Genomic DNA, 14,915 nt, shown 5'->3' on the forward strand with positions numbered 1-14,915 from the left:
TCAAAGCGCACACCGTGACTGCAGCCACCGACCACCCTGGCAATCAAGCCCCTCGGTAGAGCTTAATCTCTCGGTGAGATGAGGCTTGGTAGATCGTCTAAGCGCTGTGGTCATCTTCACATTGTTAAGCACAATTGCCCCGTGGCAGTCGAAAATAATGTCTCGCCCCTCGCGTCAGTTCTGCTTCGAAACTGAGTCATTTTTTTCCACATGGTTACCCCCCTTCCTTCTTCTGGTCGAGTCCTCAAGTTTTGGGATGGATGATCCTGTCCCAGTATCGACACCTTCATGGTTGACGCAACTGGGATCGAGCTTTGCTTTTTCCTTGTTCTGCACCCAACCGTCAGTGGGTTTGCTGTTTGCATGATATCAATGGTGTTTGTGACACCAGTCAGTTCTGAGACCCGAAAGGAAATGTGCCAGGTTGCTACTGCCAGCCACGACACCGTCTTTGACTGCACATCACATACCTGATGGATACTCCCCTTGGCTCAGATAAATGGCTATCAAATAGAAATGACTATGCTTCTGACCAGACTTGCATCAAATCAAATTCGCTGCAGAGGAATAAAACTCGACCGCTGCCATCACTGTGGGGGTTTGCTCTGGAATAAATTTTGCCTCCCTTCCCCAGCTGAGCATCTCCCTCCGCTTCCATGCTGCCATGGGCCCGTATGTTCCTCCAGGACAGTCACCACCATTCCAGGTGGTGGATGACCTGCATCATGGCGCCTGGATAATTATAACCGCCGCCTTCGGGCTGGTCGTTTCGTTAGTCTGTCTTCTCATCCGGGTGTATGTGCGACTGGCTCTCAGTCCTCCCTTTGCGTATGATGACTACGTTCTTCTTGGGGCAACGGTAAGCTTTGAGCCAAACCTTTCCAGAGTCAAATCACTGGCTAATGACTTCTCTCATATTCAGGCTGTTGCTATCGCCCAGTCCACACTGGTCTTTGTAGCTGCCTCTCAAGGATTCGGAACCTCGATCAATCTGCTGGCGCAAGAGCAAATCAATAGGATCCAGACAGTAAGAGAGCCTACAAGTCCCACAACTCAAGACTCAACCTCACAAGCATACAGTTGATCACAGTAAGCGATATCCTCTACCTAGTCACCATCTACGTCTCCAAATGCTGCGTCGTGGGCATCTACCTCCGACTGACGCCTCAGAAAACCCACAACCGAATCTCTTGGGCAACTCTCATCTTGTGCACATTATGGATCATCCCAAGCGCACTCATCCTCGCCATCAACTGTGAAATGAACCGCCCCTGGAAGACATCAGGGGGCCAATGCCGCCACCTGGTGAGCCACGTCCTTCTGAAAGCACATCCCTACTATTCTCTTCACTCACACAGATCCAGCTCCAACGATGGGAATTCATTACGGCAATGGACATCGTCACCGAACTCATCCTCTTCGCCCTGGCCGTCGCCCTCCTCCAGGGCCTCTTCATGCCCCTCAAACGCAAACTCCAAATCGGCTCTGCCTTTCTCTTCCGACTCCCGTAAGCCTAAGCCCAACGCCTCCCTGTCTTACGCACACAGAGTTCAAAAACTCAAATTCTAATTCTAACAAACCCAGCCTGATCATGTTCACCATCTTCCACATCTACACCCTAAAAGGCCACTACCATTCTCCGGACCCCACCCTCTCAATCGTCACATCCAAGATCTGGTCACAGGTGGAGCTCAACTACGCCCTGATCGCATGCAGCGTGTTCTGCCTGCGGCCCTTCATGGCGGCCGTGAGCACAAACTACGGCACGGCGGGCGACTCGAACCTGAAGAGCAGCTTTGGGTCTTCATCGCAGACGCCCAAGGACAACAGCTCCGGGTCCAAGTCTAGGATCGGGCTCTTGGGCGGTGAGGAGAGGAGGACGTGGCGATCGCTCTTGTGGGAGCGTCGGGCGGCGAAGAGCGGGCATGCGGGAGACCTTGAGCTTGAGAAGTGTTTGGCTGCTGGGGGGATCGGTACCGCGGGGTCAACGATTGCGCCTTTATCGCCGCCTATTGAGCTGGTGGAGCGGAAGGGGTTGACCAGTGCGGGGAGTGATGGGACCGCGAAGATGATCATCCGAAAGGATGTGCAGTACTCGGTTGAGTATAAGCGGAAAAGACCAGACTCCGGTGTTAATCCTGATGCAAAGTACTGGGATACTTATGTAACGAGCGAGTCATAATACAACACTGTGTACCATATATAAAGACCGAATGATATTTTAATGTTAATTCACCAGTGAATTCTATATAGTCTAGGAGCCCAACTGGATACTGGAGTGAATGCTCCAGGTTGGCCCTCTTGTAATCCGCAAATATAATGATTAGACCATTGCCCTGGAGCAAAACGTGACCTAACCATGCCAAAGCACAAGGCCCGATGTTGAGATGCAAAGGAAGGGTTTGATTGAGAAATCTATGTACGAGCAGAGGGACGCTTGAGTGGATGCGCTTCCGTATTCCTGCTTGATCGTTAGCTTTGGCGAAAACTCCTCACAGGACAACAGCACATACAGTACATAATCATCCAAGTTGACAAGATCTGGCTCTGAGAAGATGAGATAGAAGTACTTCAAGGTCTCTGCCAACCAGAAACTCTCCATGTAATCTAACTGGTTTGCCTTCAAGTCCCGCACGTCGTCTATTGCGGCATGGGCATGCTTGGTCCGAGTCATCTTCTCAATGCTCTGAAACATTCTCCATGCATCGTCCTGCAATTTCTTGTCTCCAGTGATGCGATACATGATGAAAACAGACTCGATAGCCTCGGGTCTACAAACAAGATCAGCACTACTGCACCCGATGTAAGACGGAAAACAATTGTCAGCAAATCACATACCGCAGCAAATATCTCGGGTCCGATATCTCAGTTAGGCCAGGTTGAAGTCCACGCTCCTTGATAAGTGTCTTGGCTTCTTGAACAGTGTCTTTCGCTTTTAATCCCTTGGCCAGTCGCCGCCGGACATCTTGATACCACTTCTGCTCGTCCCATTCACAGTTATCCATGCTCCGACAAGGGCTGAGATACATAGTTTCCGGCATGATTCCAGTGGGCATGATGTCGTATGCCCAGATACAACCATCTGTTAGCTTTCGTGCAATCGAGAGCTCCTCCGGGCGGTTGAAAACCTTGGCCCCGATACCCACAGTGCCCCCAAAAAAGCATTTCAGATGTTCCCACTGAGGCTCCGGGGGCGAGTTGGTTGCGAGACTCGTGTGAACGTTCCCGGCGAAGAGAAGATCCTCGCCATCTTTGGTCATGGGCCGAAACAATAAGCGCTTCTTGATCGCCTCCATGGCGGCTGCATACATCTTGCGGAATTGATTCGTCTGCGCTCCCAGTAGCAGGTGCTCTTTCGGCAGATACTCATACGTTGAGTCGGCCATTCCGCCCACAGTAAAGCGAGGGTCTGTAAACTCTAAATCCTGAGCGTTGACCATCACAGGCCACAGCCCAGGGATTTTGGTCTTATTCTGAGCGTCGTCGAGAATGTCGGTAATTCGTTGGACCGCATCGAAGTACTTGGGATCATGAGTTAGTTGAGACAGCCTGGTGAATTCTAGATTTAAGGACCCCAATTCCGCGAGGACGGTTTGTTCGCTTGGCTGAATGCTCAGGCCTTGCGCAGATCTATGACTTAGTTAACAGCAGCTTCGGTGGTCCAGAAACAATGGCCAGCTTACCGGCTCCATTGCCAGCGAGACTGAGGCATCCTGTTGCTGGTATCAAACGCATCGTAGATCATGTCGGCCAGTTCCACCGCCTTCTTCAGAAGGATCGGGTGTTTTCCGTCGGTCAGGTCGTAGGCGCCAAGTAACCCTCCTACATATCGGATAGTAGTTTCGAATACATTGATCTGGGTGGCATCGGTGGTAGTAAAATCAATGCTCTCAATGGCATGCAACGCATCCTTGAAATCCTCTTCCATACCCATAATGACGAGAGTGTCAAGTGCATCCACCAGAGTGGCAGCCCAGCCAGCAAATGTGGTTCTGTAGCGAGCACTGAGGGGCGAAAGTTCATCGCGCAGCCAGGCATGCTGCTTGTACCCTTTCCAAGCATGCTTGAAGGCCTCCTTGACGGCTTTCTGTCTGTTCACTCTTTTCCTTCGGCCAAACCATGACTCCTTCGCGAAGTCGTACTGGACACGAGGGATTGCGGACGGCGCGGGCGTAGGGAGCGGAATAAAACTGGAGACAGGATGTCTATCGGTATGTTTGGTCCAATGGATACGGTTATCGCTCTGCGGGGGTTGGGGATGGTATTCTGCGTAGTATGAGTGGTCGTCAAAGGGAGGCTCCGCGCCAGGCGGTAGACTCGAGAAAAGAAAGCAGGTAATGAGAATTAGAATAATGGTTGGTAAGGCATAGCGATAGCGCCTGCGGCTTAGAATCATAGCGCTGAAGATGAGGTGCTCCCTCGACTAGGGACAGCTGTTGTGGAGACAATGAGAGGACCGAGCTTCTATAAGCTAGAAATCAGTCAATAACGAAACGAGGAGGCGGCATGGCCAAGGCAAAGTTGCTTGACAGATGTTGAATGTCGGAAATCAATGAGAAAGGGCAACATTCGGAGGTTATTGAGAAGAGAGCTTGAGTACAGAGTAAGGGAGGGGGAAGCTCCAGACGCCGCACTGATGTACGCACGACAGTTTTCCCGTCAGAGTGGAGAATGGCCCGTCAGGGCCACTACTCAGGGATTATTCTGCGCCATAAGCGCCCTTGTTTTGAAACTTCTAATAAACCTTTGGAATCCTTCTATTAAACAGAAAATGTTGATTGGCGGACAAATCTGGCGACTGATTGTCATGATTGTCTACTAAGTAAGCACTGCAAGGAGCTTCTAGCATGATTGATTTCTAGGCCTGCTTACGAGAAGTTGGAAACGCGCATCCTCATTCTTTGAGCCCTTTGGACTTCAAATTCCTGTACGGTGTATGAGTATGCCGAAGACCCTGAGTAGGGAGCGGCATGCAGTGGAAAATAAGGGGCCGCAGGATTGGCGTGGCAATGTTGTTCCTGCACCGTCAAAGCTGACCGAGAAAGACGTGTCGAATAGGAGAACAATAGGCGTGCAAATCGAAGGGGATGGGTATCCTCATTGCGTAAGCCGGTGGTCCCCAAAACCCTTGATACCTCGGACAGACTCCAGTCATAGGTAGACAGGTATGGGAAAACCAAACTAAGTCTGGGCCTATCTGGCGGGTGGAGATTATTTCTATTCTGGTGTTTGACCCTAATAATCCAAGACAGCCAGATCCCGTCTCTCTCGGTCCGCGTCTTGGCATTATCGCGGATATGTTAGTTTCTGCTTCAGCTCATACAAATACCTCCATAACTTGGGGGGATAATAGAGCAAATAAGGAAACGTAGTCTTGTGTAGTAAGATGGGGTTCAGTCATTCAGAACAATACCTGGCGAAGAAATGTCAGACGTTGAGTTTCAAAGGACCTTCTCAACCAGTTTGCATGGTTTGCATGATTGCTGCCTTGTTGCCTCGACATCTTACACGCCAGGGCATTCGATAGCATCATAGTCTTCATACAGATCAATAAAAGCCACTCCTTCAAGCCTCGCTATTGGATTACTTTGGATATATCTTTTCCTTTTTGTTGGTGAACATGCTCCTGCTGGAGGTCTTTAGAATTTAATATCGCTTGCTGTTTTTATGATACTGGTAGGCTAAGGACCATTGAATCGCAATGCAAGTAGACCACTGCTTTGTCCATACTAACAATAGTGTAGGTGAATCCTCAAGAGTCGACCTGCTTTGTTGTTCTGAAGTTGTTCCATTACTTTGATCTTTTGGATGCTCTCTCCAGTGGCCTAGTCTTGAACACTTTCACGGCTCCGCAAATTTCTTTTAATCAGAATCCATTTACTTATATTCAGTTTGGGTGATATTGTGACAGAATCGGCATTCACAAGATTGATACTTAATTCACTTTACTTTGACTCATAACCTTGTCTCGTGGGAATAAACATCCAATGCCTATCACAGGGTAGATGCGTCTCGAGTTCTCGTTCTAGCCACCTAATGCTAACTGCTTGTCCAGCGTGTTCTTCATCCCCGCAAACCCAAATGCATCTACAGCCCTCGCGGCCATCACAGAACGGCTGCACTCCGCCGTCGCAGAGGAGCCTGTCGCAATAGGCCGATGGGCCTTGGAGCATAAGTTGATGAGGGATACTCCTTCCTGCGTGCCTGGATCAGGGCCCCAGCGACAAGCTCAACCCCGGTACATGCAATTTCTGTCATTATCCTACTATCCCAATCACGGATTCATCCACACATCCCAGACTCCCGAAAAGACAGGGCAGACCGCCGTCCCGAATGCTGCTACTCCCCAGCCTGGACTCACCCCTGCTTCGGGTTCAGCCACTCCAAGCAATACCGCGGCAGCAGGTGGTTCAGGCATGGTTATGACCACCGTGCCTCTGCCTTCTTCCGGAGCTCTGTTTAAGCATTTCGTCTACGCCTGCCAACCCTTCTGGTGCCATCGACATACAGTAGCTGTGCCCGGGGGCATGGTCTACGATGTCGGCGATTTCCGAGTACGCATCGGCGACGTGCGGCAGACGCAGCCCGCGGCCCGGGTCCGAGGCACAGTTGTGGAGATAGAATACAGGGGCCCGTCGCTGGTGACCTCTATCTCGGCTCAATACGTACAGTCTAAACGAGGGGTGAATCTGGGCGGGGCCACCGACGTTTCGGATCGTGACCATGACTCAGGGATCGAACTCGCGCTCTTCGGCGGTATAGAAGACGCAGATATCGATGCTGAGTACGTTGCAACTGCAGCCCTGATCCGGGAGTTCTGGACCAAGCTGGGGATCGAGGGAGCGCGAGAAGCGATCCTTGTACCAGACGTTGGCAGAGAGGTGAAAGAGCAGTTGAAGAAATTAAAATTACAAGAGAAAATGGGACGGACGGCACCAAGCAATGAGGGTCATGCCCTACAGCAGGACGATGACCCGGACCCGGATGCAGGAACGGACCTGGCTAGGCAGTTTATGGAGATTTTCAGGTTTAACAGATGAATGCAATGTCTGAATGCCCGAGAGCACTCGGATCATGAGTAGAATTCAGGTATGATGACGACAAAAGGCGAGCAAAGAGCCATTAGAAGAAAAACGAGGCGATCACACTGAATACGTGGAAGTAACCAGACATATAATGTCCTACTGAGACCCTTCATCAATTACCCAAATCGCTTAAGTCAGAGACCGACCAATCATCTCGGAGTTCCCAGGAGAACCAACAGATTCGAGCAGAAGGGTCGTAAAAGCCAAACCTCAATCCATACTCCATATCTATCAGCTACAGTCGTAATAGCAACGAAGATCAGACGGGAAGAGTGGATATATGTATTGACACCCGACTAGCTAAGAATGAACAGAACAGCTGAACGAAACGCTTATTTTTGCATCATGAGCTGAACGAACTCGTTGTCTATAAACAATTAGTGAAATGTCCCATGTGAAGCGGGGTCCAACAGAAGAAAGATGTTTGATCACATACAATCGATCCGGCCGTCACCGTCCTGATCCGCCTCGCGGATCATCTCGTCAACTTCGTCATCAGTGAGCTTCTCTCCGATAGAGGTCATAACGTGGCGCAGCTCCGCAGCGGAAATGAAACCGTTGTTGTCGCGGTCGAAGACCTTGAAAGCTTCCCGGATTTCCTCTTCAGAGTCGGTGTCCTTCATCTTCCGAGCCATCATAGTAAGGAATTCTGAATACGAGTTAATGATTGTGCTCCTCCCTCCCGGGGGTCAGCCAGATGCATCCGCATACCAGGGAAATCGATGGTGCCATTGTTGTCAGCATCCACCTCGTTGATCATATCTTGCAGCTCTGACTCGGAAGGGTTCTGGCCCAGGGAGCGCATCACAGTGCCCAGTTCCTTGGTGGTGATCTGGCCTAATAGTCAAACGTAGATATTATCAGTATTGATGGGTCATTTCCGGATATTGTAAGTCGGCATTTGAACATGATCACACGGAAGCCGACGTTCGAGAAGCGGAAAAAAGGTCACTAACCATCACCATCCTTGTCCTATAGGTCGAATCTCGTGTGAGCGCACTCTCAATATTGTGGAAATTCCTCTTATGCAACGACTAGGGACTAAAACAGTTCACTTACGAAGAGAGAGAAAGCCTCCTTGTACTCGGAAACCTGTTCCTCAGTCAAAGAGTCGGCCTAAACGTTGGGGTGTCAGCAACTTTTGTCCAGAATATCAGTCGATCTGCCCCGCAAAGTGGGGGATTTCAGCAGGACTAGGCAAGGCGATTGAACATGAACGCATACCATGGTGGAAAAGGAGAATGAAAGTGAAGAGGAAAATGGAAAATGTTGAGCTGGTTGAACAGTGGCCTGTAAAGGGTATATAAAGGTTGGACAGCCGGTGGTTTAGCGAGGTGGTGATGGTAGCGGGGGGAAGAAGTGTTTAAGGGGAAGCTGAGCCAAGTCGACAATAATAAACTGGACCCGCCAGAGAACGAGCTGGATGCCTGGCAAACCAGGCCGTCGCTTAATCTTAGGACTGACGGCTGAAAACGTGACCCGCGCGGAGCACCTCCTGGCCAAAGCGCCCGAAGTGGGCTGAAGGGCTGAACTGCTGAAGGTTGGCAGGACAAGCTTACTGACTGTATGCCGTCTCCATTATCTATTGCAGAGGGCAGAGGCTCTCGGATCTTATGACTCTGCTGCGGAGAATTTTGTCCAGCATATGCAACTGCGCTCAGAAATACCCATAGTGCCATCGGAGTCCCGCCCTTTGGCATATCCGGGCTGTTACTAGGGTACCTACGTTGCTGACGACGCCTCGTGGATCTAAGGCGAGTAGCGAAGCTTGAACGCAACAAGTTCTGGTTATCGGTCCTTAGCGGTGGCAGTGCTCTTTAAAAATCGACTATTCAGCTTTTTATAGCACAGCATATTCTCATCTATATACCGTGTCTTGTACACATAGCCTGGCTGACTTGCCTGTCAATGTTCCTGCCTGGTGATGTCTGTCCTTGAGCCTCGTTTCCTACGTTGACCGATTCAAATTTGTCTAATACATTTGGAACGCGGCGGACGTACACGCCTCTCCAGAAACTCAATCATCTGTCTGGATTCCGGAACCGAGCCACGAATTCAATGTGTGTACCCCTGGATGTGACGATTTCTAGTACATTGATCAACAGGCGAGACAAACAGTTTGAGGTGGAGATTGTCACTCCCAGTATCATGATCCATCCATCTAGCTAGATTGCCATGGTGCTCTTTTATAAGATTGAGCATTCCTCTGATACTAATTACTTCCACCCATATTGCTGTACTGACCACGTCGTAAATATCCAAGGTAGAATATCGTCAGCGCCGCTAAATTTTCCTTTCTGTACAACAAAGATCCCAAATATGCGTAATAATTCCTTATTTACCAGGCACCTCCCTGATGAATCTGGGGAGAGCCCAGCTTACAGGTCCGTTACGGGAAGTACGGAGTACCAGAACGGCTTTCCCTGAAGCGGCATGGCGTCATACGGACAGGTGCCCCTTCACGTGGGCCATTGTTGGTGATGGAGCTGCGGATGTCGGCGATATCTTTGTGATTGCGACAAGTTATAAGTTTCAAATTCCTTCCCTTTTCACACTATACCCTATTCCGACCGCATTATTGCTCCTCGCCAGCCTCTGCTTTCCACTGTCATATAACACACCATCACAGAACTTCATATTTTACCGACGATGATCCGGACAAGCTAGGCCGCTCTCCACCGAAGACTACCACAGGAATCGCTCATACCCCAGATTATCTATCGCAATGTGGCGGGACCGCACGAACCTGTACTCCTCTACAGCCCTTAAGACTTACTTAGCTGGCAGGAAAAGCTGACAATACTACTGTCCTTCCCAGATACATCTCCTACCGTCAATCATTCGCGTACCACCCAGCCAAGAAGCCACGTTATATCGGGCCGTCCAATGGCTTCACCGACACACCCTCACAATCCGAAGAGAGTCGCAGACTCATATCTGACTCCGGCGGCTTAGAAGACGATGGCGATGCGATCATTGAGATGGATCTCCTGCCCCCGCGGTGGGTCGATGTTCAAGACGAGGTGACGGAGTTGCTCGCGGACATTGCGCAAAAGTCGGCACAGCTGGACAAGCTACACCAGAAGCATTTGCTACCGGGCTTCGGCGACGAGGATGTAAGGAAGCAGGATGAACGTATGATCGAGCGACTCACGCAGGATATAACTCGTGGGTTCCATGACTGTCAGAAGGCGATTCAGAGGATCGAAGTGATGGTGCGCGAGGCCAAGCAACAGGGCGGCGTGAGTGCAGGGGACGAGACCATGGCGAAGAACATCCAAATATCCTTGGCTTCCAGGGTACAAGAGGCTAGTGCTCGGTTTAGGAAGAAGCAGAGCACCTATCTGAAGAGTATGCACCGTTACCCTTCATGGCCATTGGGAAAATGTTGTAACCCGCGACTTGACAGAATTACGAGGGCTGGAGGGTGCTGCGGCGCCTTTTGACCGCACCCCGACGCCACAGAATCCCTACATGGATCCTTCATTAATGGAGTCCGACGCAGACAAGTCATTTTCTCAATCGACTCTCATGCAAACGTCACAGCGACTCACCGGTCAACATGACGAAGCCATTGAGCAACGAGAGCGGGAGATCAACGACATCGCAAAGAGCATCATTGAGTTGTCTGACATCTTTCGTGAACTACAAGCGATGGTCATCGACCAGGGAACGATGCTTGACCGGATAGACTACAATATCGAACGGATGGGTACTGAGGTCAAGGCAGCCGAGAAGGAACTGAAAGTGGTATGTTCATCGCTTATGAGAGATCGAGGGACTGCCAATGGACTGACAAATGCTGCTTAAAGGCCACCAACTATCAACGGCGGACGACAAAACGCAAAATCCTCCTTCTACTTATCATCCTGGTTGCAGGGATGATCATCCTACTAATAGTCAAACCAAAGAAGCATAGCTCATCAGCTCCTACACCGTCCCCTCCCCCACCCGTCGAACAGCCGCCAGCTGAGCAGCCACCGAGTCTTTTTCCTCGAACATCCACATCTGTCTATCGTCGAAAGAGGCGTCCGTTTCCGATTCAGTCTTCAGAGGACAAGTTGTTCGAACCGGGTATAAATGGGTAGTCATACTTGACAGATACGGTTATGACAAGAATAATGCATAATATCATCCTCTATAGCGCCTTCAGGAAGCGGTGATCGGATTAGGTCTAGTTTTGTAATTTATCTAGGCCCATCGCTCTCTGTGTCTTGCCTTTACAGTGGCATCTTAAAGAAAACGGGAAACGAGATGCTTCGTAGTGCCTGTCATTGAACTAGCTATCGGAACGGAACCTACATACGATGCTCATGTCCTGGGACAGCGACGCTGCCAGAGTCAAAATTGGAAGTCACAAGAGAAAGGTTCCATTGTAATAATCTGACAAATAACTCCAGCTCGATATCGGTCACATTGCAGACGGAGATTGAATAGACCAAGCCTACCAGAAGTAACTTCACAGCGTAACGAAACTATGTTGGGGAATACGGATCAAAGCCAGAATATAAAGCAGAATGCCCGGAAGAGAAAAGTAGGACCGGCAGCTTAGATGCTTTAAGGATGCTACCTCTCCTACGGATAGCCCTCCTGATTCAGTAACTCAGCGACATCAGCGTCCAGGTCGCCGCTAGCGAATTGCGCATAGTCCTCCTCTTCGTGGGCAACCTTACGCTTCTTCGAGTTGACCCCGTTGGGACTGCTCTGCTGGAGCAGGCTGGAAAGATTCAACAGACCTGGTAGTTCCGTATCAGATTGCACAATATTGGTAGGCTGTCCGATGCCTGGAAGCGAAAAACCATCCACCTGAGCCTCCTCCACGGACTCTGGGATTTTCTCCTGGGGACCTTGCTTCGGGGACCCAACAGGGGTGATTGCTTCCACTGGCGGGGGCGTTAAAGCCTCGACCTCCGGACGACCCACGGCTGGTGCCTCAGTGCCCGCGTCGCTAGGCTGAGCCACGGGGGGATTGTCGACAGAAAGTCCTCTCATGATGCTATCTTCTACGTCCCGCTTCTTCGCTTCGGTCTCCGCCTTCCTTTCAGACAGCTGCGAGAGAACGGACTGCTCTTTTGATAAGGCTGCACGATTGGTTTCAAGAAGCTTCTCAAGACCATCGATAAGCGCCAAGCGCGATTTGATGACCTCGGACACAGAACTTTCAGCATTTGCAAGCGCTTTCAATAGTTGGCTTAGACGTGCAGCGTGCACTGGAGGAGTTGGTAGGGGTGCAGCGGGATCATGCATTTTGTCGTACTCTCCATTTGCTGCAGTAGCAGACGCACCGGAGGCCATTGTCGCTTTGGACAAAGCTGCTTGCAGAGGCACCAGCGGCTGAAGTTCGGATGGGACTGAACCAGACGGGCTCGAGAAAAGGGATCCGCCCAACAATGGCTTTTTACCGGTCGAGCGTGACTTATCAATCTCTATAATTCGATAAGCCAGTTGAAACTTAGGCCGGACATAACGAGAAAAGCTTACCATCCACGCGAGCCTCTATAGCTTCCTGAATAGGTATCTCAAAAATTGACCGTTGCCTCCACACCTCAACAACTCGTCGGAGCTTCTGCTGGATATCGTTTGAAGCACCTTTGTATGCAGTTGCCATGGCCTCCGCAATGATCTACATTGAATTAACCTCCATTCTTACGCCACGCAAAGAAGTACCAACCGGAGAGAATGCGATGAGAAAATCATCCTTCCGTCTGGCTTTTGATTGTTGTGCGACTTCTAACCACTCGTTAGTTCAAGAGCACTGGTCCGATTTGCAAGATTGTACCGTTAGCAAGGTAGATAAGGTTCAGCCGTTTGGGCGCAGGCGAATCGCGAAGTTTCTGTAGCCAAAGTTGCGCCGTTCGTTCTGCATGTCGTCTGAATGTGGAGAAGTAATTAGCATCTCCTCTAAGAAACTCATTACTGTGGCCCAATTACCTGTGAAACATAACCCATTGGGCAACTGTGACGATACCCTCCTGCGTCTCGTTTAGCGCTGAGAGTTTAGCTTTGACAGCATCATCAGTGTATGCCATGCTGAAAGAAAGCCACGACTGAACGCGTCTAGAAAGCGATGCGCTGATGAGTTGAAACCAGCTGAATTGGATGCTTTGGCGGTATTGCTCGAGATTTGAGGAGCTTAGCAGCAAGTTATATTGACAAATGAATGAATGCCAGCGTGAGGTCAATTGAGAAACACAAACAGCATAAGCAGCTTCGAGTGAGAGCAGATCATCGAAGATATGATATGTAAGTAATGTGAAGGTGACTGTGTTCACGAAGTGAAGCTCATCGAAGCTCCACACCAACTACGGAAGCTTCCTGACCGCCCTCCGCGGCAGAATCCCCGGGCTCCATCAACACTCACTTCACACCTCCTCAAAAGCGCCAGCTGGAACATTACATTCAACCTCAATCTCATTTCCTTCATCCACATTGATCTACAGCACTTGCAGGCCAGTCCCGGGACTTCTAACACCTCAATTACTACTCAAAAATGGCGGACCGTTTCCCCTCACTGGAGGACTTCTCTGCGGGTTGGTTGCCCGCAACAGTCCCGCTAGTACCTGATTGACGATGCTAATCTGGATACACCCAGGCCAGACTGACGTTGTCGAAACCAACGGCGCATCGGATGAAAACGACTTCCTTGCTCGGGAGCGCGCTATTCTTGGAGATGATGCCGAACAATTTGCTACTGCTCAAGACCACGTTGCTACAGATATCGGTGATGATTTACTGGGTGGTGCGGAAGGAGCCGTGGTTGGCGAAGCAGCACCTGAGGAAATCTCGGGGTTTGAGTCTTCGTTTCCTGCTATAGAGACACAGAATGAGGTATTATTTTGCTCGTCTTAGGGCCGAGGTCGTTTGCGGAGCACTGATACCCTTCTCCCTAACAGCAAGTTGCTCCTGGCGGTACAATCACCGGAACAGGCGCACCCTTCCCGCCAACCGGCTATCCTTCTTACAAAGAGCCAGAGGAAGAGCCAGAGCCAGTCAGGTACGTCACATAGCTTTGCTGTTTTGCACAACGCTCCGCTCCTTATGCTCTTGCCCACCTGCGAGGATCCGCACGCTGACGATATGGATTGTAAAGGGAATGGCGTGAGAGACGAGACGCAGAAATCGCCCGCCGTACCGAAATTTCGAACGAGAAGAAGGAGGCGACTATCAAGAAAGCTCGGGAGGACATCGACGATTTCTATGTATCTTACAACAACAAGACGGACAAGCTCCGGGCTCAAACCCGCGCTGATGCCGAACAATTCCTTGCCAACAGGGAAGACACCTCTGCCGGTGGCACCAGCTGGGAGCGCATCGCGAAGCTCGTCGACATCTCAGGGAAGGGCGCAAAAGGTGGTGCCAGTGGATCAGGCAAGGAGCGTTTCCGTGAGTTGCTACTGGATCTGAAGAAGGATCAGAATGCCCCAGGTGTCAGCGGGATCTAGAGGTCGGGCGCCGGTCCTTGACATGACAAGCAAGACAGAGGACGACGGATCATCGAGAGACTGAAAGAAATAAATTATCTAATGACAATACACCCTGTTTCATATCGTTCTCGCATCTTGCTCACGAACACCATTACTCGCGTTTGATCAACGATGCCTTCCGTTTTATCATTTTGATCCACAATGATTGGAGCGCGAGGTTTCCTGCTTTGATGGTCATGGTTGCGTATTCGCTTCAGCTACAGCTTTTGATTCATTTACTACTGGCATATCCTTCTGGCACCTGTGTTTCTAAACCTCGGTCTTTTACCTTCTATTTATCAGCTTCGTTAAATGTATGTACAACTGCTCCTATAGTTACCTTCCGTTCACCTTCCATGCGGCTCTA

At 50.3% G+C, this 14,915-nt stretch overlaps 7 protein-coding genes across 7 annotated transcripts; 4 read left to right on the forward strand and 3 right to left on the reverse strand.

Annotated features, from left to right (window-relative positions):
• Positions 1 to 664: 664 nt before the first annotated feature.
• Aspvir_007411 (uncharacterized protein) lies at positions 665 to 2,182 on the forward strand (the record flags this gene model as incomplete). The annotated part of the gene is made up of 5 exons (XM_043270593.1): positions 665 to 859; positions 923 to 1,027; positions 1,081 to 1,305; positions 1,365 to 1,507; positions 1,585 to 2,182. The coding sequence occupies 5 exons, from the start codon at positions 665 to 667 to the stop codon at positions 2,180 to 2,182; spliced, it is 1,266 nt and encodes a 421-aa protein (XP_043126528.1).
• Positions 2,183 to 2,415: 233 nt separating this feature from the next.
• Positions 2,416 to 4,396, reverse strand: Aspvir_007412 (glycoside hydrolase family 47 protein; the record flags this gene model as incomplete). Its single annotated transcript, XM_043270594.1, has 4 exons — positions 2,416 to 2,461; positions 2,514 to 2,771; positions 2,839 to 3,630; positions 3,684 to 4,396. 4 exons carry the CDS (start codon positions 4,394 to 4,396, stop codon positions 2,416 to 2,418), a joined length of 1,809 nt encoding a protein of 602 aa, XP_043126529.1.
• A 1,591-nt stretch (positions 4,397 to 5,987) lies between these two features.
• Positions 5,988 to 7,040, forward strand: Aspvir_007413 (uncharacterized protein; the record flags this gene model as incomplete). The annotated part of the gene is made up of 2 exons (XM_043270595.1): positions 5,988 to 6,001; positions 6,056 to 7,040. The coding sequence occupies 2 exons, from the start codon at positions 5,988 to 5,990 to the stop codon at positions 7,038 to 7,040; spliced, it is 999 nt and encodes a 332-aa protein (XP_043126530.1).
• A 377-nt stretch (positions 7,041 to 7,417) lies between these two features.
• Aspvir_007414 (calmodulin) lies at positions 7,418 to 8,312 on the reverse strand (the record flags this gene model as incomplete). Its single annotated transcript, XM_043270596.1, has 6 exons — positions 7,418 to 7,452; positions 7,522 to 7,734; positions 7,797 to 7,922; positions 8,042 to 8,057; positions 8,145 to 8,201; positions 8,310 to 8,312. 6 exons carry the CDS (start codon positions 8,310 to 8,312, stop codon positions 7,418 to 7,420), a joined length of 450 nt encoding a protein of 149 aa, XP_043126531.1.
• Positions 8,313 to 9,810: 1,498 nt separating this feature from the next.
• On the forward strand, positions 9,811 to 11,173 carry Aspvir_007415 (t-SNARE syntaxin TLG2; the record flags this gene model as incomplete). The annotated part of the gene is made up of 4 exons (XM_043270597.1): positions 9,811 to 9,833; positions 9,904 to 10,436; positions 10,495 to 10,835; positions 10,898 to 11,173. 4 exons carry the CDS (start codon positions 9,811 to 9,813, stop codon positions 11,171 to 11,173), a joined length of 1,173 nt encoding a protein of 390 aa, XP_043126532.1.
• Positions 11,174 to 11,660: 487 nt separating this feature from the next.
• On the reverse strand, positions 11,661 to 13,114 carry Aspvir_007416 (CTD-interacting domain-containing protein; the record flags this gene model as incomplete). The annotated part of the gene is made up of 5 exons (XM_043270598.1): positions 11,661 to 12,511; positions 12,567 to 12,708; positions 12,757 to 12,815; positions 12,865 to 12,956; positions 13,017 to 13,114. The coding sequence occupies 5 exons, from the start codon at positions 13,112 to 13,114 to the stop codon at positions 11,661 to 11,663; spliced, it is 1,242 nt and encodes a 413-aa protein (XP_043126533.1).
• A 461-nt stretch (positions 13,115 to 13,575) lies between these two features.
• Positions 13,576 to 14,527, forward strand: Aspvir_007417 (clathrin light chain CLC1; the record flags this gene model as incomplete). Its single annotated transcript, XM_043270599.1, has 4 exons — positions 13,576 to 13,615; positions 13,678 to 13,913; positions 13,979 to 14,079; positions 14,176 to 14,527. 4 exons carry the CDS (start codon positions 13,576 to 13,578, stop codon positions 14,525 to 14,527), a joined length of 729 nt encoding a protein of 242 aa, XP_043126534.1.
• Positions 14,528 to 14,915: the final 388 nt, after the last annotated feature.

Source organism: Aspergillus viridinutans, assembly GCF_018404265.1.
Source record: "Aspergillus viridinutans IFM 47045 DNA, scaffold_5, whole genome shotgun sequence".
NCBI classification, from domain to species: Eukaryota; Fungi; Ascomycota; class Eurotiomycetes; order Eurotiales; family Aspergillaceae; genus Aspergillus; species Aspergillus viridinutans.